This window comes from Corvus kubaryi, unplaced genomic scaffold (assembly GCF_017639235.1).
Source record: "Corvus kubaryi isolate FWS band 111438036 unplaced genomic scaffold, C.kubaryi_AGA036_p1.0 68, whole genome shotgun sequence".
In the NCBI taxonomy this organism is placed as follows: domain Eukaryota; kingdom Metazoa; phylum Chordata; class Aves; order Passeriformes; family Corvidae; genus Corvus; species Corvus kubaryi.
Window position 1 is genome coordinate 704,647 of NW_024582056.1, and position 25,325 is coordinate 729,971.

Consider the following 25,325-nt stretch of genomic DNA (forward strand, 5'->3'; position numbering starts at 1 on the left):
AACACGAGGAAGAACTTTACTGTGCGGGTGCCCGCGCACTGAACGGACGCCCCAGCGAGGGGGCCGAGCCGCGCTCCTCCGCAGCGGTCGGGGCCGGGGCGTGACGGGGGCGCCGGTCCCGGCGTCGGGGGCGCGGCGGCTCCGCGGGGCTGGCGGGGCCGTGCGGCGGAGCAGAGCCCGGTGCGGGGAGCGGGGCCCGGCCGGGGGCGGCTCCGTGCCCCCGCCCCAGCCGGGGCCGTGGGAGGCGGCGGTGCGGTGAAGCGGGATGTCACCGGATGGGTCAGGTCGGAAGGGACCAGTGTGTTATCTGGTCCAAGCTCCCGGCTCCAGCAGGGTCATCCCAGAGCACATGGCACAGGATTGCGTCCAGACGGTTCTTGAATATCTTTGGTGAGGGAGACTCCACAACCTCTCTGGGGAATCCGTTCAGTGCGCGGGCACCCGCACAGTAAAGTTCTTCCTCGTGTTCAGGTGGAACTTCCTGTGCATCAATTTCTGCCCGTTCACTCTTGTCCTGTTGCACGGCACCACCGAGAAGAGCCTGGCTCCATCCTCTCTGACACCCTCCCTTAGACACTTACAAACATTGATGATGTCCCCTCTCAGTTCCTCTCTTCTCGATGTGTCGGTGCCGTTTTGCTCTCAGCAGCGCATCTGCAGGCAGAGGCGAATTTATTCGGTATTTTTTAGGGGACCAATGCTGCTTTAGAATGCAGTGGCTCCCATCAGTGCAATAAATTTCCTCTTTAGGTGACAGGGAAAGGGGAGTTTGTCCTTTTCTGTGTGTTTGAACTTACCTAACTTTAAATGAAAATTGAATGTGACTTGCTTTTGCAGCAGAGGGAGCTTTAAAATAATTTGGACATTTAAAATAGTTTTGTGTATTTTTGAATTTTTTTTTTCAGTTGTGATTCTGTGCATTCTGAAGGACTGAAATTAAAGTAGTAGGACTAGAGCAGTTCTCTGGCATTGGAGAGATCAGAGAGCCGATAAAGAAGATCCTTTATTTGAATGCTATGACATGTTAGAAAGAAACACGCTTAAAAGACAAGCACTGTGGTACAGCTTGTTTAAAGAAAATGTGTATGTGAATGTTAGTGAAGTCTAAAACAGTCTTCTGTTACAAGCCTGAGTTGTGTAAGAGCAAAGCAGGAGAACTAAAGCAAAATTAATTCAGCATCTACTAGATTGTAGTTAATAATGTCAAGAAAGTGTACTATTGCCAGACAAAATGGATGTTGACTTTCTTTTTTTCTCCCTGGTTTTGGGGTTTTTTTTGAGAGCTTTTACAAAGTTGGAGGGTACTGAGCAGGCACAGGCTGACTGGAAGGAACAAGTGGCTTTATGCCATCCTGGCCGCTGTCTCCTGAAAGTGTGAGATTCTCACTTACTTTGGCGCTTGGTTGTTCTGGAGAGGGAATGACTGCCACCAATTCCAGTCGCTTCCACTATGCCCTGCATGTGTGAGGAGGGTCCTCTTGATTCCTCCTCTTTGATGTCTGTCCTTTTGTCCTGTGTTTCTTTTCCTTTCTCTGTCCAGTTCATCAGAAGCTGTCTACTTTCTCTCAGCAAGAGCTACATCTTTTGCTGCAGTGGCACCGGAATGCAGCTGAGAGTAGTGCTCTGAGCAGTCCAGGTTGGCCATGTTGCACTATCGCAGGTGGAGTATAGTCTGTGCATGTACTTCAGCATCAGCAAAGCCTCAGGGAGAGGGAAGCTTTGTTTTCTTTTTCTTGTGGTCTTTCCAATTATGTGTGTCTCCCTTTTCTTTCTCACTTCCTCTCACGGAAAACAGAATTTGACTTCTGGAGGTGCTTAGATCATTTTTTTTTTTCTTTCCCCTTCCATTCCAGCCATAAGTTTGAGTGTTTTTTCCCCTTTTTTCAGTTTTGAAACTTAACATTGTAATTAAAGAATCAATTTTAACTTTAATGAAGCACAGTGGCTTTCATTTATAAGTGTTAGTGCCTTAAATACATACACAGTTTTAAGCAACACTTAAGCCTACTTGAAGCAGGGATAATTTCTCAAGGGTAACAGCGCTGAGAAGGCAGCTGAGGGATTTCTTGGGAACTATTTCTTTCAATGAATCTTCATGAAATTTTTTCCATAACCTGTAAGACATGTAATCTGTTTTTCCACAAAAATATACCTACCTCACTTAAAATACTTTGAAGTGTCTGTTGAATTCAGTCCTTTAGTAAACTGGGGACTCAACGGTGAATGTAAATTGCTAGTATCTCATTTAAAGTTTATGTGATTTGTTGGGCCAGGTACTATGGAATGAGGTGTTAGTCAAGTCATTCTGCCCGAAGTTTAGAATTGTGTTCTAGAAAGAACTCCTTGTTATGCAACTTGGGATGACCACTGCAGTTGTTAATAATGAGTGGCTTCTTTGGTGTGGGGTATCTGAAGGTTTTATATCAAAGTGTCTAAGTACTGGTAGAGGTGCTTGAATCCTTGACCTGCTATCATAACAATAATTTGTTGAAATTAACATTGCCCTAACTTGTAAAGCATGGTCCAGCTTGGGTTCTGGCTTAAAGACAGTAGAGTGCTTTCATGGATTAGAGCCTTAAAAGAATCAAAAGGGGCATAAATAACCTGCACTAAAGGTCTGAGGAGCACAAAGCTCCCAGTGAAAGTCCGTGGATATCATTTACTGCTTCTGTTAAAGGAAACTGCAACTTCAGTATTTTAGGAGTAGTTCCTGCAGATGCGTTGAGGATGTCTGACAAAAATTGTGTGACACTGCATTTTTATTTCCCTCAATAAAGGTGAGCCATGTCTTTCCATTCTGGGCGAGGATGTCCCCGTGGCCAGGGGGGACCAGGAGCAAGAACTTCGTCACAGACCTACCGCCCTCAGAACCTCCGTCAGCTTCACCCACAGCAGCCCTCTGTACAATACCAGTATGAGCAGCAAACTGCCCCTCCAACAACCTATTCCAACCCTCCAACCACCGGTTACATGCCTCCCAGGCCAGACTTTGTGCCCTATCCTCCTCCAGTGCCCCCTTCCACACAAAATCCCATCAGCCAGTGTCCCATGAGGCCGCCATTTCCAAACCACCAGATGAGGCAGAGCTTCCCAGTACCTCCATGTTTCCCTCCCACTCCTCCACCAGTGCCAAATCCTAGCAACACTCCCGTGCCAGGAACACCTGCTGGACAAAGCACCTTCCCTTACATGATGCCTCCCCCCACAGTACCGCACCCTCCCCCCCCGCCAGTCATGCCCCAGCAGGTCAGCTACCAGCCTGTGTACTCTGCAGGGTACTCGCAGCAGTCGTTCCCGCCGCCCAGCTTCAGCAGCTACCAGCACACCTCCGGCTCCTTCCCGAGCAGCACTGCCAGCAGCAGTGCCAGCAGCAGCCACTTCCGGCACACGGGGCAGTACCAGGGAGAGAAGTCCCAAAGCGATCGGCGGTCCCCAGACAGGAGCAAGCACTATGATGAGCACCGGCACCGCGAGCATGGTCACATGCATGGCGACAGGCATCGCTCCACTAACCACGGGGATCGTCGGGAGCGCGGCCGCAGTCCGGATAGAAGGAGGCAGGAAAGCAGTCGGCACCGGACAGATTATGACAGAGGAAGGATATCGCCTCATCACAGAAGTTACGAGCGAAACAGGTAATTTGAGGTGTTATCTGCCTGCAGGGGGAGAGGTGTCATCATTTGTTTCATAGTATGTGTTTGCATCAATGTTTTCTTCCCTTACCCTTGTTTTTCCCTCTAGCTCGGCAAGTAGCCAGTAGTCAGGTCTCATGGAAAGAGTTTCTGTTCAGACACTTTCAGGTACACTGCCTTTGCCTCATGTTTGTGAGCTGGCAGACTTGTTGCTCTTGTCCATATATATAGTTTTCAAACAAGAGCTTCTTTGCATCCCACTGAGTGGATTGTTGAGTAGTGCTGAACATCTTTACTGTAGAAATTTATGTACATGTGGCAGGAAAATTGAGTTGGCACAGCTTTGTGCAGAAGACTCTACAAAGTTGAGTCTTGCAAACAATTAAGCCCCAGCATTCTGAATTTCAAGGTTTAGGTACCAGAGTTAGAGTGCCAGGTGTTAATTTCTTTCAATAAGCCTTGTATTTGTAGAGAATGCGGACTTGTTGGGGTTTTAGAGTCTGATAGGAGCCCATATCTAATTCCTGCAATGAGATGTTTTAGTGAAAAGCTTGTTATGTTCAGGATGAAGACTCTCAGCAAGCCAGCCTGTGATCTCAAGAGAGGACTGCGGTGAAAATGAGTGTGGGCCAGTTGTAGGCTTCACTGATGTCATTCGGGTAGATGAGTGTGCAGTGCTTATTTTGGGATTTTTCATGAAGTGTCTGCCCCTCTTCTTCATGAACACAAATGGCTTGGAAATTAGGAGCTGACCTGATGCCATTTGCTGTAGTGTGTTTTAGAGCAAAGCATCACCAGTTAAATCTTCCTCGTGTCTTAGATTTGTTGTTTGTAGATCTTTATGTGTCTAATAAACTCTGTCAAAATATTCAAAGTGCTGCTGAAAAGTTAAGTGTTTAAATATTTATCAAGGCTCCTGGATCACATGCTCTTAATTTTAAAAGCTCAGAATTTTTTCATGTCACGTGTGGAACATGAATTTACTCATAAAGCATGTGCAAATGAAGCCACTTTGATTTACATATGCAGAGACTTAATTACAGAACCTTTGACACTTGCATTCAAAAAGCAACTCAAGCCTCACACTGAGTATGTTTACTTTGATTTTCAAAAGAAGATTTTCCTAAAACTTAATGCCGCTGGCATTAAGGCACTGGCCTTTTCTGTATGAGATGCTTGTGGAATTTTCTCCTCCTTGCTGCATAATTTCAAGCTTCAATTTTAAGTTTTGAAAATGCATGCTTTCAGTAGGTTTCTCAGAGAAACACTTTTGGATTGCTGCTTTAGGCCAACAGCTTCCAGATCTACTTGATAGTGTATCTACTTACTTTGATTCGGAGCTGTTTGCCACACTTGGGGTTGTTTTTTTTCTGCAGCATCCGTCTCCCAAGCGAATCAGATGGCATGGAATGTGCTCTCTGAAGACTGAAATCCATGCTTGAACAAGGATGATGCTGACAAACAAGGATGAATGGGGCTGGGGAAAACAATAGATAGTTTGAACTCTTTGCTTTGTAAATTGGCATTCTGTTTCGTATTATGAGCATGGAAACAAACATATATATATGTTCATAAATAATTTTGACTCGTTCTGTTAACCCACCTGGCCACTTGAAACACTGTTTATAATTCCTAGTGTATCAACAGACTAGAAGTTTTAACAGATGCACAATGAGTTGCCAGCTGTTAGCAGAGTATAAAAACTGCCTGTGTGATCTTTCCTGCCTAATAAATACAGTAATTTCATGGAATCACTTAGGTTGGAAAACATCCTTAAGATCATCAAGTCCAGCCTGTAACCTAATGCTGCCAACTCCACTGCTTAAATTGTATCCCTAAGTGCCACGTCTACATCTCTTTTAAGCGCTTTTTTAAGGAATGATGATACCACTTTCCTGGGCAGCCTATTCCAGTGCTGGATAACCCTTTGGGTGAAGAATTTTTCCTACTATCCAAATGAAATCTCCCCTAGTGCACCTTGAGGCTGTTTCCTTTCATTCTGTCGCTTGTTATGCGGGAGAAGAGGCTGACCTCCACCTGGCTACAACCCCCTTTCAGGCAGTTGTAGAGAGCAACAGGGTCTTCCCTGAGCCTCCTTTTCTCCAGACACAAGAACCTCAGCTCACTCTCCAGACCCTTCACCAGCTCTATTGCCCTTCTCAGGACATGGTCCAGCATCTCAATGTCTGCTTGTAGTGAGGAGCCCAGAACTGGACACAGGATTCTGGGTGCAGCCTCACCAGTGCCAAGTACAGAGGGACAGTCAGGGCCCAGGTCCTGCTGGCCACACTATTTCTGATACAGGCCAGGATGCCATTGGCCTTTCTGGCCACTTGGGCCTATGCTGGCTCATATTCACCTGCCTGTGACCAACATCCTCATTTGGTGTAACCGCTAGATTTTGCTTAGCAGGCTGTAGCTCCCTGAGAGCTCAGCGAGGGTTTCCTAGGGCAATGCGACCTGTTGCATCCCGCAGTCCATTTCGGATGGCCCCGCGATCTCGCTCTGGTCAGCTATCAGCGTCACAACCAGTGATGATGAATGAAGCGAGAAGAGTCTCTCATGAGGGTTGAGATGGCTTTAATCACATCTTGTCCTTGCGATTTCCAGAGGCAGAGAGACCCCGTGGTCTGCACGTGAGGGGGTTTTGTCAGGGGCCCAGGGCTGGTACCTGGGCAGGGTTGGGGTACAGGAACCAGTATGGAGAAACCAAGGAAGTGGCCAAGGCTAAGGGCAGGGGGGAGCAGGAAGGGGAACATGGCATCACGAAAGCAGTGGGTTAACAGGCTACTACACTCATTTGTTCTGCTGGACAGCTTTCCAGCCCCTCTTCCCCAAGACTTCAGTTAATTTAAAGCTCTTTGATCCCAGAAATAGGTTTGGGTTATCAAATTCTTTATGTGTATGTGCAAGGTGAGTCTTGTAGATGAGAGTTACAGTTTCAGCATTGTGCAGATTGTCTGTATCTGTCTGCTCTTTGTGTGTGCTTGAGGTGGCTGTAAGGGAGAGAGGGCTTGCCTCAAGCACTTGAATGACTGCTGTGTTTACAAAGCTATTGTGCTTGAAGTAGGTTTTCTTTTCCCTCCTTGGAGCATTTGGAATGGTTGTAGATACAACAGTCTTACCCTTTGCCATTCGTAACAGGAGAAGAGGAAGAATGGTAATAGGTCCTGTGGTGAGTTCATAGATGTTGCCTATGTATGGTGTGAATTCACTCTTGTATTGAGATAGATGGCTTTGTTGAAGCAGATGGAGCACATGAATAGATGACTATCTTTTACAAGTTTCTTGAAGGTCAGTGTCAAGAACATCTTTTAGCAGTCAGCATGTGGCTGTCATTTTGCATTAACATGATCTTAGACTGCTTTTGTGTTCCTTTCAGGTGTGGAGTGTATGGAATGCCAGATTTCTCATTCAGCTTATTTTTTGAACTTTTTAAGGGAACGGGAGAGGGAGAGGCATAGGCACCGTGACAGCAGAAGATCACCATCACCAGACAGATCCTACAAAAAGGATTACAAGAGAGCAGGAAGGTAAGGAAGGCTGCATGTGGTCTCTTGAGCATTTGAGGCTCTGTGCATCCACTCGTGAGGTTTTGTGTGCATATGTGTCTCATTTGAAACTCAGAAAAGATGAGTGTCTTAAATTTATGATCGTATACTGATACATGCAAATGCCAGTTATCTCAAGACCTTGTAGAGTTAGAAACAGGATTAATCTCTGGAGAGTTTCACTGCTGTGTCCTAAAGACTTTCTCTTACATCTCCTGTTCTGTAAAGTACCAAAATTATTTAAAGTCATTCTACCTTCAGGTTATCATTTAGAGTCTTTTCTTATATTACTGCTCCTTTCTGAATTCTGGATAGTTTAAATCATTACAACGTTATTGGTTTTGTAGGCAGAGGAGATTTAAAAGAAAACAAAAGCTGGTAGTTTCCTTATTCATCTTTTGAAACATTACTCTTGTGATGCATAAGGAATATCACACATTGTGTTGTTCAAAGGCATGTTAGAGTTACAGAAGTGTGGTTTCTGTATAATCTTTTTAATAAAACCTGAATTCTTTTGTCATGCCAATAGTTTGTGGGCTATGTTTTGAAACTCCTTACTGTAACTTTTAGTTGTGAGTGATGTGACTTATTTTTTACTACTGAGTTCCTAACTTAGAAATAAAATTAAAAGAAATTCACCTAGAATGCAAGTAGGAATTGTAATTTAAAATGCCATGTAATTTTTATTTTAATTCTTTAATATGGCTTAAAATAAAAAGCACATCGAATTTTAAGTCATTTTTATAGCAGTTCAGAACTACAAATTACTCTTGTACTCTTTGTGATGCAAGTTAAAAGCTGGAAAGGCAACTGGATTTTGCTGCAGTTTATATGATAGAATGATGTACTGATCTGAAGCAAACTCTTTTTCATTTTAAAACCGTCACTGTTAAAATAATAAAGAGAATTGCTTTTGTTTGCTTTCTCCCTCTAAGCCGGTCTCCAAGCAGAGAGAGAAAGAGAACCCGATGGGAGGAGGACAGAGAAAGGTGGTCTGAGAACCAGAACTCCAGCAAAGAGAAAAATTATACTGCTGTCAAAGACAAAGAATCAGAAGAGAATGCATCTGAAAAAAATGAAGAGGAAGATGAGGAATTGCTTAAGCCAGTCTGGGTTCGCTGTACCCATTCTGAAAGCTATTATTCCAATGACCCCATGGATCAAGTGGTATGTCAGTGGGAACTCTAAAATGACTGCAGACAGTCCTTTATAATAGGAACCCTTCAGCAGGATCATGTTTTGTGTCGTTTAATTCTTCTCTCTTCCTAATCATTTCAGTCTTTTAATCCCATTAGGGGCTTCATTCGTTGCTGTTCTTCTCTGTTTTCATCAGTTCCTTTTGCCTAATGTCTCTTAGCATTCAGATAAGTGGTACATGGAAAAGGGGGTACTTTTTTTTGTCTCCAGGAAGGAAAGATCGACTTTTTTGCCCATTATACCTGTGTTTGAGCAAAGATGCCTCAAGCACCATATATTCCTGCAACCTTGGAGATGTGCTATACCAGCAAATGAAATAATTTGTCTGCTAGTTCACCTGGTGAAGCAATGTAATGATATGCTAAAGCCTTATTAGTTATTCCCATGCTTCACTGAACTACAAAGCTCCGTCTTTCCCACCTTCTTGCTTTTTTTCATTAAATGCTGGTAGGTGTTGAGTTCTTGTGCTATATTAACACTCTCCTTTTTTTGTTCTGTTGTTCTAATTTTTTTATTAACAGGGGGATTCTACTGTGGTAGGAACAAGCAAGCTCCGAGATCTGTATGAAAAGTTTGATGAGGAGTTAGGAAAGCGACAGGCAAAGGCCAAAGCAGCCAGGCCTCCATGGGAGCCACCGAAAACCAAGCTGGATGAAGATTTAGGTAAGCTGAAATGGTGACAAAGCTCTGAAATGGAATAATCTGTAGTTAACCTGTTTTGGCAGTTGTGTGTACTTAATAATGTTGATAGGTGTTTTTTAAGTCCCTCCTTTGTATTTCATATCCATGGGAGTTTTACTGTAGCTTTTGACTGAAGCAGAGCTCAGTTCTTTACCCAGAAAGCCTGGGGGAAAAGGGAGGGTATCCATCACTACCAAATGCTAGTTTCTTGCATGGTATGAAACACCCTGAGCATGATCAGATAGTTCAGAGAATGGCATATGAGAGGTTTTGAGGAGCTCCTGGTTTTAGATTTCTAAAGAGCAAGCAAGGGTAGTGGTGATAGACTCATGCTATGAAAGCAAACATAGGAGTTTTTCTTCAGTATTGTATTTTTGTTGTGCAGGTCTGCTTAGTATGATCAGACCTCTGCAAAAGTATTAGTTTTCATAACATACATTATCTGCATTATCTTGGACCACCTTTATGGTCTTCTGACAGTGAAATACATCTAGCAGCATCAGATACTGGGGAAATACTGGTTGAATTATCAGGGCAGAGGTTTTTATAGCAATTTGTCTACTCAGAAGTCAGTGAAAGCTATTCTTCTTGGTTTGTTTTGTGAAAGCTGTTGTTTTCCTACTTCCAGCATTTCAGTGTTTCATAGTGTGTTTTTTAGTGCTTTAGTTCAAGAAATTTTAGCCATATCACAGTAATTTATATACTCTGTTGAGCTTGCTTTGTAAATATTGCTTCATGTTGGCCAGGTGAGCTGCTTCAAACTTTCATATCTCATCTTAGTAACTCATTAAAAAGTCACATATCAAAAATTCTAAAGATGAATTACAGGCCTAATGACATGGTTACATGCTGATGGTATAAAAGGATGCAATGAAGAGGAAAGAAAAAGAGAAATACAGATGAAATAAAATGTGAATTCACTTTTGTAAAGGAATTCTTCACATTTTTTTTGAACAGTGAATTTGCATATATTTAAACTCCTTCAAGAATCACTAGCAAAGTAAACCGTAGGGGTTTTTAGGAGATGTTTTTTCATGTGGGTGAATCAAGGATGGGACTGCTGCATTCAACATACCTGCATAAAGCTGTCATTCCTCAGATCTCTGAGGAAGAAAGCCTGCTGCTCCAGGCTAAAATATGATAGGGCCAAGAGCAACTTCTGCATTTTCTTTTCCTAGTCTTTCTGGAGAACCTGAAGGCTCTATTCACTCTCTTCACTGTTCTCCTGGGCTAATTTGGTGTCTGTGGCAGCTTCTCCTACAGCCATGTAGTGTCTAATAGTTTGTCTTATTTTTTAACTTCAGTAAATGCTGTCTCTGTTCTGGCTTGTGTCAGCAGTAGTCGTGTTTTGCAGTGAGATAGCAGTGCACTCCAGGAGTGCTTTTAGATCATGAAAGGCTGATGATGGAAGAAATTCTTTACTTGGGGGTGGAGAAGCACTGGAACAAGTTGCCCATAGAGAGAAGTTATGGATGTCCTATCCCTGGCAATGTTTAAACCCAGGCTGGATGGGGCGTTGAGCAACCTGGTCTACTGGGAGATGTCCCTGCCCATGGCAAAGGGGTTGGAATTCGATGGTCTTTAAGGCTCCTCCCAGCCCACACCATTCTATGATTTCAATACGTGACATCGAAAAGTTCTGTGTTAGTCTTTTGAAACTCCAGCTTACTCTCATGGGTTCCAGGCACATTTTGCACCTGAAAATAGACCTCAGTATTAATCTGTTGTAAATCAGAGAACTTTTGAAACTTAAGTCTTTGTGAATATTTGTAGGAATACACATGTGCATACTTTGTAAGAAAACACTTATTTCAGCTGAGCATAGATGACCTATGTAAACCATGTGCTCCAAGGACATATTTTAATAACACCTTATGCCAAATTATGAACTGTGTAAAAATACATCTTAATTTAAAAAAAAAGGGAAACTTTTGCCTACTGATAGTCTCTCATTTTCTCTCTCTCCTTTTTCTTTCAACTAAGGAGAGTCTTGTGTTCAGTAAATGTGTATTTTAAAACCATAGTTTCACAGTATTTGAAAGCACTGGCAGTACAGTAATATATTTTAAGTCAAAACTTGACAAATGGAAGAAATATTGCATTTTATTCCAAGAATAATAAACTTTACTTGCTTCTTGGTATATGTCTTGGCTGTGAATCCATTTATTTAAATTAGACCTGAGGATATCTGTGAAAATGAGTGACTAAAATTACGTGCATAAGAAAGGGAGTTGCTTCAAAGTACCACAGGAGATTAGAGATATGTGAGATCAAGGTTTTTGAGTGTGGAGGTTTTTTTAATATTAAGTCCAGACATTAATTCATGTTAGAGAATGCATTGCTATGGAGAAGAGAGCATGTGGAAGTGTTTTTCAGCTGTCTTTATTTCTTCTGTGTGAATCAGAGAGCTCCAGTGAGTCAGAGTGTGACTCTGAAGATGACAGCAGCTGCTCCAGCAGTTCAGATTCAGATGTTATTGACGTCATTGCAGAAATTAAGCGTAAAAAAGCACACCCTGATCGTCTCCATGAAGAACTGTGGTACAATGATCCAGGACAGGTAGGGTGTGAGGAAAAAGTGCTGGGTATCCAAAGGTCATTCTCCCAATAAACTGAAAATTCTGCGTTGTTGTCAAACATGTAGAGTGACTTCTATTTCAAAATGCTTTCTTTACCTGTTTTCCCTTTTCTCTCTCATCTTCTTCAAAGCACTTCACTTTTGATTTCAAGAGTGTGGTTCCAGCTGATTAATCCGGTGGATTATTCAGTTGGAATCATGTCTGACAGCATTAATAAAAACTGAATTGCTAACAGTATGCTAATGCTGTCCTTTTAGCCCTGAGATAAAGGTACACAACTGAATTGTGTGGTGGAGAAAAGGCAATATGTGTACATCCTTTACAAATTTTTCACCTTAAGCTCTCAGCTCATAATGATAAATAATGTTTTAAATATGCAGCTAATGCTTCTAATTTCTTGTCTAATGGTTCTTTTGTAATTGCATGGAGATTGTAATTCTCATTAAATGTAATTGCTGAGCTCATGAAGTGCTGTTTTGAATGTACACATTGCACAGAAGACTAGTTTTTGTTTGCAAATTCACCATCTTCATCTTTCTTACTTAAATATTTTACAATCTATTTTCTCATTTCAAGTGACATGTCAGTAAACTTATTTTTCTGGCACTTTGTGTGATGTATGAATTTAGCGTGCAACAAATCATAATGTGAAGAGATACTGCAACACATATTGCCACTGTGGTAATTCAAAAGTCTGTTGAATATTCTATTACAGATTCCTGTTTATGCTTCTAGTTTAAAAAGAATGATTGAGCATAGCTAGCTGTTTTTATTTGTATGGAGAGCAAACTTAGCTAACTGTTCAGATATTTAACAGAAAAAGTTGTGTAGCTCTTGGGCACACTTCAAAGTAATGTTCTATGAAGAAGATTAGCGGGAAAAAAGGTGGAAAAACTGAGTTTCTTGCTGAAAAACATTCTTTCCCAAAAACTTTCTTGAGACTGACTCTTCATCTTTCTTGAAAGGGCTACAATCAATCATGGTGAGCTTGTCAGTGCTGTTGTACTTCTGTGTAGATTTTATTTGAAAACATTGAAGTTTTCATAGGTATTTATCTGGTGTGTCAGAATGCTTTCTGTCAATAAATAAAACCGGAATGATTGCCATGCACTCTGACATGTACAAGTACACTGTCTGACATGGAACTAGATTTGTAGGATGGATCTTCCCAACCCTTCGATCTGAGAAGCTTGTTTGTTAATTTGGATAATCTCCAGCAGTGCTGACAGTTGCCAGAAAATAAATTGTTAAATTCAATGCCACCACAGCGGCTTTTGCCTTACAAATGTGATCTGCTTGTTTGTGTTGCTCTGTTGGTCAAAGAAGGCATTGCCTATGTAAATTTGTAATCTCTCATCATCATTTTACCATCAATTCATGATTGTTCTCCTGCATTTTTTTCTATGAGCAGTGTTGTTAGGGACGAGCTAGAGATGTATCTGACTTGCTTCTCATGTCTTGGCTTTACAAGTACTTCACATCTCTCTGAGTTTTGGCCTGTGCATTTAATATAAAAGAAGCAGTATTTGTGCTGAATAGTTCTAAGAATTAAGGATGAGATTTTCAAAAATAAGTGATGATTATTTAAATAGCCTCAGCAGACCCTTAGTTTTGGGGCACTGATGAGCAATTAGCTGTTGACTGTGTTTTTAACTCTCTTCTGTCTTGTTGCTGTGTAAGCCAGTGAGGAAGTATGCTTCTACCTATGAGCATGATTCAATTTCTTGGAGCGTGTTCTTCTCAGAGTATGGGAAAAACTGTGAGGACAACAAGCTGTCATGTCACTCCATTGTTAAGATTGTGTGGCTCAGTTTCCAAACGAGTAGGGAAATTCCTGCTTCTTATGATTCTTTGCACATATGCATTGTGCCAGTTTGAAGAAACTGAGGTGAACATTTAGAGAATTAACATCAAAACTAAAAGGTTGCATCCCTGTCCCAACTCCCTAAAGCTAACATTAACAGTGGTTTAATGAGTCTTTCTTCCAGTGGTATCTTCACATTATTTCTAATATATGATAATGCCATTTAGCCCCACTGTGGATGCTGTTTGTGTTTTCAGACTGCTTGTAATAGCATGGAAAGTTCTGCTGGTTTTTCTGTTGCGTTGCAAGTTTATTGTTTGTTTGGTTGTTTTTTTTCCTAAGTCTAAAAGAAGTTTAATTTCTTGGATTCAAACTTTGAAACCTTGAGTTGGGAACTTACTTTGTTTCTCTGGTTTGTTTCTGGGCTTCTTTTGTTGGATTTCTGCAATGGGCATAATGTTAAGGGCAGAAAGCTTTAGGCTGTTGCAGTAGTTGATAGTCTGCATTGATCTTGGTCATAAAAGTGAAAAGAAAGATGCTAGCATTGTAATATATGCACTGGCCCTTTTTGGTATAGCTGCTTGATGCACTCATACTGAATACTCAAGTGGGTATTTCTTCCCCCTTTATCTTTTTTACTGATCTGTTCACAGGATGGATTTGAAGTGTTCCCATTAGTTCTTTAAAGTACCAAGTAAAATCTTTGAATGGTCTGCATTTCAGGGGATAGTCTTGTTCCATGGCAAAAGGCTTAGTTGAGGATGTGTTTTCAGTCAGAGAGCCCAGTGGAACTGTTTGAATATGGAGATTTCAGCATGTAAATATCGACACATACATGTTTGGGACCTGAATTTCGTTTTAGGCAGTCATCATGCTGTTTATGTGTATAAGCAATGGAAAAGAGGTGCATTATAGCAGGGTAGTAGAATTCTGTTGAGAGTGCTTTTCCATCTTGTGCTTCTGAAACAGTGATGCAGTTCTAATGCTGCTGTGCAGTTTTCTTAATATTAGTCTATACTGTTTTCAGTTTTATTGGCTTAAGAACATCCACTTAATCTAAGCATGACAGGCTTTTAGAAGCATCAGCACTCAGGGCATTAAAACCAACATACTTTCCCAAAACCACTTTTCAATACAACCAGAATCCTATTTTGTTTTTGACAGATGAATGATGGACCTTTGTGCAAGTGCAGTGCTAAAGCCCGGCGAACAGGAATAAGACATGGCATTTATCCTGGCGAAGAGGTATTAGTAATTCTAAGGATTGCAATTATGAATACAAACTTGCAGCTGTAAATTCCTGCTTAGGTTGATTTGAGGGGTCTTTCCCGTGATTTACCGGCTGAGTAAAAAAAACGCTTGTGCAGCTTTAAATCATTCAGTTATGTAACCTCATATTTAAAATGCAATACTGATAGTGAAATCCACCTGGAAACTGTAGAAAACTTTTGCCTGTGTTTGCTTAGTTTTAGGTTTGTTTGGGTTTTTTTTAAGTTTCTGAAACACAATTATGTTAATAGAAAAGAACTTGTGATCAAAAGATCTCCTATCTTCAAGTGGATGAATACATTGTGAAGGGCCCACTCTGTGAAGTGATTACTTTAAAAGAAAAAGTAAATAGTAATCTGCTGCTGAAAGAAGCAGAAGGCTTGTCAGGAGGCATTCTTGCCTTAGCATGTAGGCTTTACAATTTATCTTTGTGCTTTTTCTTGAAAAATTTTATTTTTCAGTAGGCCTTCTTACATATATTTACCGAAACAATCTTTTATTTCTCTGCAGTTAAGGAATTATGAACGTTTCTGTGAATTATTTGAGTTCAGAAAATTGGCTTTGGTCTGAAGCTTACTATAAATTGCTCTAGTTCAGGATCTGTTCCTCCCCATGTTACATCTAGGGTTCTTCTTGCAGAGGAGGGAGAAAATTTAGGAGGAGAAAACTACTATATATAAAATTTGGTGCATGAAGGCAGCTGCTCCCTGGAACAATGCCATCTGGGAATCGCAGGTTTCACAAAATCTCCTAGGATATACTACTTCTCACAGTGTCCTGTAGATGAAACTGCCTAGTTTTGAACTAGCTTATTTGCCGCTGTCTTGTTGCAGCAGTGAGAAGCTTATTTTGGGGCTGAAGAGCCAATGTAATCACCCTGCTTACTGCGTAAGGTTTGCAGAGTGGCCAGAGCAGCGTAGTGGTGTAGCTGTCTTGCCAATGCCACAGGCCAACTTTTCTTCTGCTGTTCAGAGTAGTACCCTGCTCACTGCAGTGATTTTATTCTTTTTCCCAATGTATTCCGAGCAGGCTGGTGGCAGCCTTTGAACTGCAGCAAGTTGTATGTAGGACATATGATAAACTGGTTTTGTCTGACTGTTGAGGAGTTTAGGTCTTTACACAGGACTGCTTCAAAACAATCTGGAGGGAAACATGAAATTCCTTGTGTCTGGCTGCCTTTGGACCTCAAAGTCAAGCATTATAACCTTGTAATAGAGTGGAGTTACTCTGTGGTGATAGACTAATCCCTTCTCTTCAGGCCTCAGATTTCCCCCAAGCAGATGGACTGATACCTGTCTATCTTGATAATGTCCCTTGAGATCATCTTGTGTGATGTTCAAGCTCCTCTTCATAAACTTTTAAAACTGTGTTTCCTGAAACAAATTTATATAGGAGAGGAAATTAGTCTGGAACGTAAACAGCTAACTGTGGTGTGTAAGAGAGATGGAGAGTTAAATGGAAAATTAAAAAAAAAAAATCCACCTTTTTTTGCTTTTGAATAGCTTTAAAAATATTTCTTAAAGTGAAAGTGGAGATAAGGCCACACTTTCCTCCTTCCCAGAATACTTAATTATGACTACCTGCTTTTATTTAATTTTTTCTAATGCATATTTCATGGCTATTAGAAATGCTTTATTCTCTCTTTTAATCTAAATTTGCCTTGACTCTACACATAACTCTACTTATCTCTTCCTTTAAGCCCATTAAACCATGTCGCCCCATGACCAACAATGCTGGAAGACTGTACCACTATCGAATTACTGTGTCACCTCCCACAAATTTCTTAGTAAGTACTTTATAAATAATTCAAACTAGGACTCTGATTTTATTTTCAGTGACAAAAGTCATACTGCTTCTTGCTTACTCCGTGGTGGTTTTGTTTGCTTTTTTAAGACAGACAGACCTACTGTTATTGAGTATGATGACCATGAATATATCTTTGAAGGGTTCTCCATGTTTGCACATGCCCCACTAACAAATGTAAGTATGGTCATTGCTACATACTTTAGGTTTCGTACAGGGGATTTCTTTACAAGGTGCTCATTCTGCCCTGAAGCAGAACTTCTCTAAAAAAACAATACGTGTATGCTACAAACATCTTGCCAGCACTTGAGACTGGGGAAAGATACTTGTGCTAATGGAGCTCCGATTTTGTCTTGACTGATTGTGGTAAGCAGCGTCTTTGAACTGTGACTGAGGCTGTGATGTGCACTGAAGTAATGTTTTTACATGTTTTGCAGTTTGGAAGTGAATTAAAACCATGGAACAACTTGTTAAAACTGCTAATTGGATTTAAATTGGATGAGTGGGTTTATTAAGTTGGCAAAGTTTAAAAAACTACCAACAACAACAAAAAAAGTTTTCCCCTTCAAGTGACAAATTAAATTATTCAGAAATCCACTCTAAACTCTAAAAGGTTTTCTCCCTTCTTAAAACTTACTTAGATGTCTCCAGTACTTTATAACAGCTGTTCAGCTTCTTCAGGACCTAGCAAGTTATGATTTTTAGTAAAAGCTGTAGGTACATACAGGTGTTTGTGTTTTGAAAGCAAGTGTAACAAGAAAAGGACATGACTGGTACCTGACTGCCTTGCTTTTCTAGTATAAGCTGAGTTAGCCAAACATGAATGGAAAATATGCAAATACTTCATTTCTGTACACTAGAAGATTTTTTTCTTATCTTGGTTATTTCAAGGTTTTCTCAAAAATTCAGTGTGTGTTAGTTTCTGTGGTTTTTATATCTATTACTAGCAATATCACCAATGCCACAACTCAGTGTAAGAATGGTTATGAACACAGGACTGGCATGTAAGGATACTGGAACTGAGAGGCACTGAGAAGAAATTACTTCTGACAGTTTGCTTATGTAATGGATATGAAAACTTCACTTTTGGTGGTCAGGGGAAGGGACTCTTGTTGATAAGTGAGAGAGTGGAGTTCAGCCTCTGACATGGCAATGGGAAACACTGCTGCCCAGTAGCATTAACTCAGCCTCAGGATTCAAGGCAAATTTATGTCAAGGCTTTACGTTTTCACTTTGCTAATGAGCAAAAAGGAGCAGTTTTGTTTTATTCACGTTAAAAGAATAAAGAGACCCTTCTTATCTTTACAATTTTTGTGTCTGCTATGTGACAGCAAGGCAGAGAGTTACAGAAATCTTTAATATACAGACAACAAGGAAAACTCTTCTTTGATTGAATGGGTAGAGAATCTATTAAGCTGTAAAGTGCATATGTGCATATGTTTTTTTTCTCATTCCAGATAGGGGAAGTGATCAGCTACAAATGATTACTTTTTTACAGAGTTGAATACAAAGCAATACTGTGGTGTCAATTCCTGCTACTAACACATATAAAGCCCTTTGGAAGGAGTCTCTTGATGTCATGATATGATTTTTGGCATACAACATAAAATCTGCTCTTTGAGGGACTCTTTGGAACATATTTGATAAAGGAGAGGTAGCAAAAGGTAGTAAAAATAGAGATCTGAACACCAACATCTTTGCATTAACCAAATTTCTGTAGTATGAAGTCTTAGGTTTGCACTTAGGTTATTACTGAGTTACTGCTGTTATTACTGAGTAATAAATGAGCAGCTCAAGTATTAGGGAAAGTGTTTAGTACCGTCATAGGAAAAATTATAATTTTCATATTATAAATACCAAACCAATTTTACATTACCAACCACATGTTCTTTTACTGTGTATTTGCTTGTTTACATGGAACTCCAGTTCATGGAGATCTTAGTTGTGGTCAGTTCTCTAAAGTATTCAACTTCTAGTTTAAATTATGTGTTAGCAAGTAAATAAATAATCCCTGTACTTTTTTTAAAGCCTCATTGCTTTAAGTATGACAGGTTTTCATCTTCTCAGATTCTAAATGGTTTATTTAATGGTATATTCCAAGGTTTTGGGGGGCGGGGGGTGTATTCACATTTGATACTGTATCAAACTGTAAGAAATGTAGTTTTGTTTGGTCATTGGTTGCAGCTTCTCAATGTATCATGCAGATAACAATAGATATTTGTAGTCAAAATAGTCAAATGTTTGGCAGGGGGCTGTAAGAAGATGCAAGCAGAATATTGCACCTCTGCTATGTACGTTGATTTCACTGCAACCCCATCACTGTTCAACTATTTATTTGTATGCTTACCAGTGTAAAGTAACCTTGGGTTCCTTCACTTTCAGAGGTCATGGAATTATTCTAACACTCTTTTATACCTTTGAGGCCAGTGAGTAGTAAAATTTGGTAAGAGCTGTAGATGTGTAAGGGAAAATTCGGCATTTTTGTAGTCTTGTAGGAATTTAGCTTTTTTTCTCTGAAAATCCCATTTAAAAAAATGAAGCACCTTCAGCAATTTATGGACCATAAAAAGATGAAAAAAAGGAATTAAATGTTTGTCTTGCTAGCTAGTCAGGTGAAATTCTGAGAATATTTATTGCATTAAATTAGTATAAAACTGTAAATTTGTCCCTAAGCTATTACATTATGTTGCGTTGACTTAAAACTACATTTTAAGACCATAGAGCTGACACAATTGGCAGTGAGCTAAAAACACCTTGCTTTCAGATCACTGTATCAGTCTGACATATTGTGTCACAAACAACAGATTCACTTGCAAATATCCGAGGGAGAGAGGATACAGGTTGTCTGAGGTTTACAGGTGTACTTTTCCTTCTAAAGAAAATTTCATCTCCAGTAGATGGCATTATTGAACCTTCCTTCACCATTGTGTTTTAGTAGCATTGTCAGCATTGTGTTTTATTACCGAGGTGAAGGCTGGAACTGGTACTCTGTTTACAGGTGCTTGTGTTCTTGTCTTTGCATGATCCTCCAGAGCAGCTGTTATAGTAAGTGCCCTTTTCAGCAGACAGTAATACCTTTGCATATAAAATTGTATTAACTATACATTTAATGCTGTATAGTTTTTAATGCTGAATTTCTCTCTTCCTTCCAGATTCCTCTATGCAAAGTAATCAGGTTTAACATTGACTATACCATTCATTTCATTGAGGAGATGATGCCTGAGGTAAGATGGATAACTAGTCTAGAAGTCAGAGTGGGTTATGAATTGTTGATATGTTTAAGGATTAAACTCTTCAGTATCCCACCTTGTGAAGTCTCTAAGAGACTGGCTCTGTTCTGAAGGAGTGGCTGAAACAGAACTTGCACTTACAGGTACTAGCATAAATCTATCTACCTAGGCTATCATATATTAAAAACAAATAGTAAGAAGTGCTTATATCCGTAGGTTCCTTTTATTTTAAATTATATACAGTATCTGTAAATTGAGTTAGGCATTACCATTCTCTTACGTATGACAAAAATAAGGCATATGGAGGTACTCCTTTGCCAGGACCATATAAGTCAATGGCAGAGCTGAAACTTAATCAGAAGTTGAAGCTCTGAAGATTGCTTATCAGTACTAAATATAAGCTATTGTCAAAACAAATTTCCTGTGGATACAAGCAAAGCACATTGAGTTCATAATCTGTTTGTGGTGGGGTTTTTTATTACAAATTAATGCCTGGTGGAGCCAGTTTGCAAAGTAAATTGCTGCAGTGGAACAGTGTGTGTAGGTACAGAAACACCCCTGCATATTAACTACAAAGATAGGATCACTATTTAATTTAGTCACATATATTTAAATTTTTCTTTCTAATGATCTTTTTTTTGTTGCTCAATGGCATCTAAATATATGCAACAGCCCTGAAATTCCTCAGAAAGACTAATGTGATCAAAGCAATGAATTTCTTGTTAGTGAATGTACTGTGTTGTCTGCAAATCTTGAACTGAAACAACAAACAGGTACCAAGCAAAACAGGGAAGTGAACATTTTGGGGGACTTCTGGATTATTTGCAGACCATCTTTACTAATGACTTGTGAAACAGATTGTGGTATTAAGTTTGGAATTTATGGCCGATATCGTACATGCACAATTTATATCAGTCTGGTTTTGTTTGTTCGGGAAAGTTTATAAGTTCCTTCATAGAAGGAGCCAGTTCCTTGCTTGATGAAAAGAATCCCTTTTCGGTTTTTTTTTTCTCTTTTCGTCCTTTTTATTCTTCTTCTGTTGGCTACTGAAGTCATAATCCTCAATTTGTCTTGTGCTCACACTTGCTATGGAAATTACATGATACCACAGGTGGTGATTTATAAACATTTATTATGAGCATTTGGGAAAAAGTGAATTATGAGAAGGATATTTCTCAGAAATGTGTCATCTGCTCATCTTGCTCAGGTAAAAGGGGTTTTAGTGCTTGGCAGATTATTGCAGACTCATAATTTCTGCCTATACTGTTGGTTTGGACATTGAATGAAGAAGATTCAATACCATTCTTTCTTGACAATGCTTTCTGAAGAGAGAACTGTGCTATGTTAGAGTAGATGATCAAAAATATATCAATACTGTTTCCAAAACCCAGTATTTAGTAGTTGGCAAATATGAAGACACTGCTTTTTCATAGTGTTTTATTTAACTATATATGAATGGCATTATTTGTATTGCAGTATTATATAATTATAATTTTGGTCTATTTTTTTGTTTCCCCAGAATTTTTGTGTGAGAGGCCTTGAGCTGTTTTCTTCATATCTATTCAAAGATATTTTGGAGTTGTATGACTGGAATCTTAAAGGTAACATTGATTTTGAGACGGTCCTCAACATTACAATGTAACCTCTGTTTTCCATAAGAGGGACAAACTTCATTTATTCTTCAAGAAGATGAAATTAGAGTTCAATCATGTGAGGTGTAGCAGTGAAAATGCACAAACTTGGCACTGTATTTTCACAAATAAACTAAATTTCTGCCGTAATCCAGAACTTTTGTTTTTAATCAAACAGTAAATATTACTGTGTGTTTAATATTACAGAGTATCATGTGCATGGTATTTTGAAAGCCAAGGTGTCAGGTAAACTATTGTCTCTTTTTACAAGCTAACAAACAAGTTACTCATACTGTATTTCTCTGCAGTCAGCTCAGAAAGCAGTGACATACAGACAGCTGTGGAGGAATAGTGTTGTCATTATAGCTGAATGTTGTTGTCTTTTGACAAGATGAAAATACTGGTTTCTGTGAAGACTGCAACGAAAGAGAATACTTCGCATGGTCTAAAAGAGAAATGAGAGTATCAGAGGAGTTACATTTCAGTATCTGTAGGTCTGTTTGGGTGTCGTGACTTTGTCTGTGGAGATTCACTCTGCACAGGAGCACACAGGTTTAATACATTTTGTGTAGCCTTTGGTTTGATAATATATTCTAACATTAGTGTTGTCTTTCCTATCACTGCTTCTGATTGTTCTTTCTTTTTTTAGCTTCTGATTGTTCTTTTTTTAGCACTTACTGGTTGGTTTAGTTTTTATTTTCTTGAAAGCTTTATATGATGAATAGGAAATGAAAAAAAAAACCCACAAAACAGTACCAAGGAAATTTCCATGTTATCTTTGTTCTGGTAAGCAAAACCACCCCACTAATTGGAGGAGATTAAATAAACTAGTGCTTGTACCTATAAGGCTTAAATGAAATAATTAACTGATTATATAAACTAATATTTTTGTATTACTGTTTCTTTTTAAAGTGCTGGGGTTTTTTTTGTTAGGTTCTTATTATTTTTAAATTATTTTAGATTTCTTTTAAATTATCTGTGTGAAAGCTTTCACTACAAGTTGTCTCTCTGTTCTTTTTTTTTTTTGTTACTTTCTGGATTGAAACTGAAGCCCTGTCAAATGTAATCACCATTCATTGATTTCATCTGCAGCAAAGTTGCCTCTTTTCTTCTTTTGCAAATATGTTGGAAAATTTTCTGTATTTTTTTTGTATTTAAGGTCCTTCACTTGAAAATGATTCTGTTTCCTGTCCCAGATATCACTTCATGCCGCGGTTTGTGAGATTTCTTCCAGGTAATGTTTGTATTATATATCGTTATACGAATTAGATCTAAAAAAAGCTTTAAAAAAGAAACAAAACCCAAAAACATCCCTATCCCCCAGGAGAAAACCTCCACAGAAAAACCCTTATTGCAAGTCAAATGGTTCAGTCAGTGCAGAGATCTGGTGCTTCTGCCTGAAGTCTTTAGTGCTTGCAGATGGTTTACTAAGAACTGGAATTCAGATGGACAGGCCAAGTCCTGCTTCCAGCTTTTGTCTCTGTTGTCATTTTAGGCAGTGCTGTGTCCTCCTTGTCCTGCTCTGCGATGGTGCTGTGGCATTTGCAGAGTGCTGTTATCTAATCTCTCACATTTCATCTCCCACCTGCTCTTCAGGATACCATGTGGTTAGATTACAATTCTGGATGTGCAAGGGTCAGCATGATTGGGCACCCCTGAGCACATGCTCTTCTGATTGTTTCTTTATCCTAATGCAGGCTTAGACCTTGCAGCAAATAGCGATAGACAAAAGCCATCGTTCCAACGCAGTTCAACCCTGGCCTGCCAGCCAAGGACAAGATTCCGTGTGGAGCATTCAGCTCGTTTTGAGTGAACAGTTTACAGAGGCATTTAACACATCCTAAGATACCAGGACAGACTTTCAGTTGATGTAAATGTCATGGCTCCATTGGAAATGTGTCCTGCTGAGATCCTGCCAGTGATTGCTCCAGGAGGGTTGTGTGGACAGAAGGATGTGTTTCAGCTGTGGGATTTAGGGTGCAGATGAAATACGGAACAACCTTCATCAAGAGAGCTGTGACCTGGAGGTGCTTTCTGCTTTGGGCTTTGAAACTTAGTTGGGATATTAATTATAGCTGGAGCAAAATGAGTTTTGGCTCGTTACTGTGGAGAGTACTGATGGCTAGATGACTGTATTTCTAATTGTTGTTCCTTCCTGGATACACAGCACTGTTCAATCAGAAGCAGAGCTCTGAGGCTTGCTAGCAAACATTGATTTGGTTTTGCTGAAGCAATTTACAAAATAAGCCATCAAGCCACATGTGGCTGATTAACTTGACCTCATCACAAAATGAGAACAAGTTTGTCCTGCCTGGTTTGTGTAGCTTGAGGGTGCATTCCTGTTCAGGGTTTTTATATTCTGATTTTTTTTTTTTAAATTTTAGTTTAGAAGTCAGCTCTTTCTGTGCTATTGGGTTGTTTATGGATGAGGAGGGATAAGTCTCTAAAATATGTATTCCTGTGTGCTGCTTCTTCTTTAAGGTCCCCAGCCTTCTAACTCTTTCAAAAGTATCTTTTTCCTGATATTTCTGCATATATAGTCGCCTTTTAGCATCTTTTTGACAGGGTTTTTTTTTAATCAAGCTTTCATTTTTTATTGATTATTTTTTGAGATACCCATGAAGATTTTTAATTTTCAGAGAGTGGAAATCTATTTCCTTCAGGTATGCTTGCAGAACATTACTTAGGTCTAATCAAAGAAGGTGTTGGTGCATCAGATCTCCACACATCCATCAGCTGTCTCTTTAAAGATAGAAATGAATTGCTGATTTCCCATCCCCTCTACTTTTTCTTTCTTACTTTCCTAACGTGGTCTAAAAATAATGAGGTTTGGGATGTCAAGTTTTCTATGTGGATTTACTTGGGGACAGGCCTTGGGGTAGCTCTGAGCTAGTCATACCAGGTTTACTGCGATGCATAGCATGCAGAACAGTTGCTGTATTGTATTGCCATAGATTTTTATGGTGATAAATATATTCAGAGAGTAAAAGACTAGAAAAAACACATTTGAGGTCCCAAGTACTGCATATTCTGGCCCAGAAAGGGTCTCAGACTTTCATTTAGCACAGCAGTCTATCGCAGCCTGTACACACTCTTCAGTGGGTAAGGATACACGTATATTTTAGTGATTGGTATATGTGGGCTACCTCTTGCATAAGAGTAAATCCAGTTGCTGACAAAAAACAGTCGTGTAAGTGGAGTCCCCCTTCAGTTTGAAGGAAAACTTTGCACATTTAAAATTCTGTCCCTGTAGCTATTTAGAAGTGTTTTCTATTTCCAGTGAGGTTTGGGGGTGTATCTTCCCCACTTAAGATTCCCTCTTGGAGTTTAAGTGAGTTAATTGTTCTGAGAGGCCAAGTTACACCATTCCCTTTCATCATTTCTATGCAGTAGTGCTGGAATCCCAGCTGAGGTAAGAGGAGGGCTTGTACATGTCTTGTAGGGAACATCATCTTACACAGTGCTGCAGTTGTGCAGCAGCTCTGCAAGGCTTTTCCAGTGTGCCTGGGATCACACTCCTTGTGCTGTGGTGTCATCCCCCATATTGCTCTAAGGTTTTACTTCTGGTTTGTCACCATTTCTCTTTTGTGGGTGTAGTGAGAGAGAGAATATACTCAGTGGCTGGACCAGATTGTTTCTGCTCCCTGGGGGAGGGAAATCAGCATTTGTGCTCTGGGGGGGTGAAACTTGAAGATTCCTCTGTACCTATGGATTAACACCCTGCTATTAAAGGAGGGAATTGGAGAGATGTATGTCAAAATTAAAGCATTGTGGTAACATGGAGTGACTTCTCATTTACATGAGCAGACATACTGAATTTGAATAGCCAGTGTCTTCTGAGTGGTGATCTGTCAGGACCATCACTCACCTTTCACGTTTGCATATTCACATCTGTAGCTGGCTACCTGAAGCCAATCAGATTATAGTGTCTTCTTGCTACAAGCAGCCT

General features: G+C 39.8%; 1 protein-coding gene across 3 annotated transcripts in view; it reads left to right on the forward strand.

The window, feature by feature from the left end:
* Positions 1–25,325, forward strand: part of DROSHA (drosha ribonuclease III) — a 75,344-nt gene that overhangs the window by 537 nt on the left and 49,482 nt on the right. The window contains exons 2-13 of one of the 3 annotated variants that reach the window (XM_042048666.1): positions 1,541–1,660; positions 2,778–3,635; positions 7,073–7,165; positions 8,119–8,350; positions 8,902–9,043; positions 11,466–11,620; positions 14,608–14,688; positions 16,412–16,498; positions 16,606–16,692; positions 19,668–19,739; positions 21,265–21,346; positions 22,536–22,610. In XM_042048666.1, coding sequence (XP_041904600.1) covers positions 2,785–3,635; positions 7,073–7,165; positions 8,119–8,350; positions 8,902–9,043; positions 11,466–11,620; positions 14,608–14,688; positions 16,412–16,498; positions 16,606–16,692; positions 19,668–19,739; positions 21,265–21,346; positions 22,536–22,610 — 1,957 coding nt within the window. In that variant the 5' untranslated portion in view covers positions 1,541–1,660; positions 2,778–2,784. The remainder of the gene's footprint in view (positions 1–1,540; positions 1,661–2,777; positions 3,636–7,072; positions 7,166–8,118; positions 8,351–8,901; positions 9,044–11,465; positions 11,621–14,607; positions 14,689–16,411; positions 16,499–16,605; positions 16,693–19,667; positions 19,740–21,264; positions 21,347–22,535; positions 22,611–25,325) is intronic. The other 2 variants (XM_042048667.1, XM_042048665.1) reach the window with 2 other exon arrangements.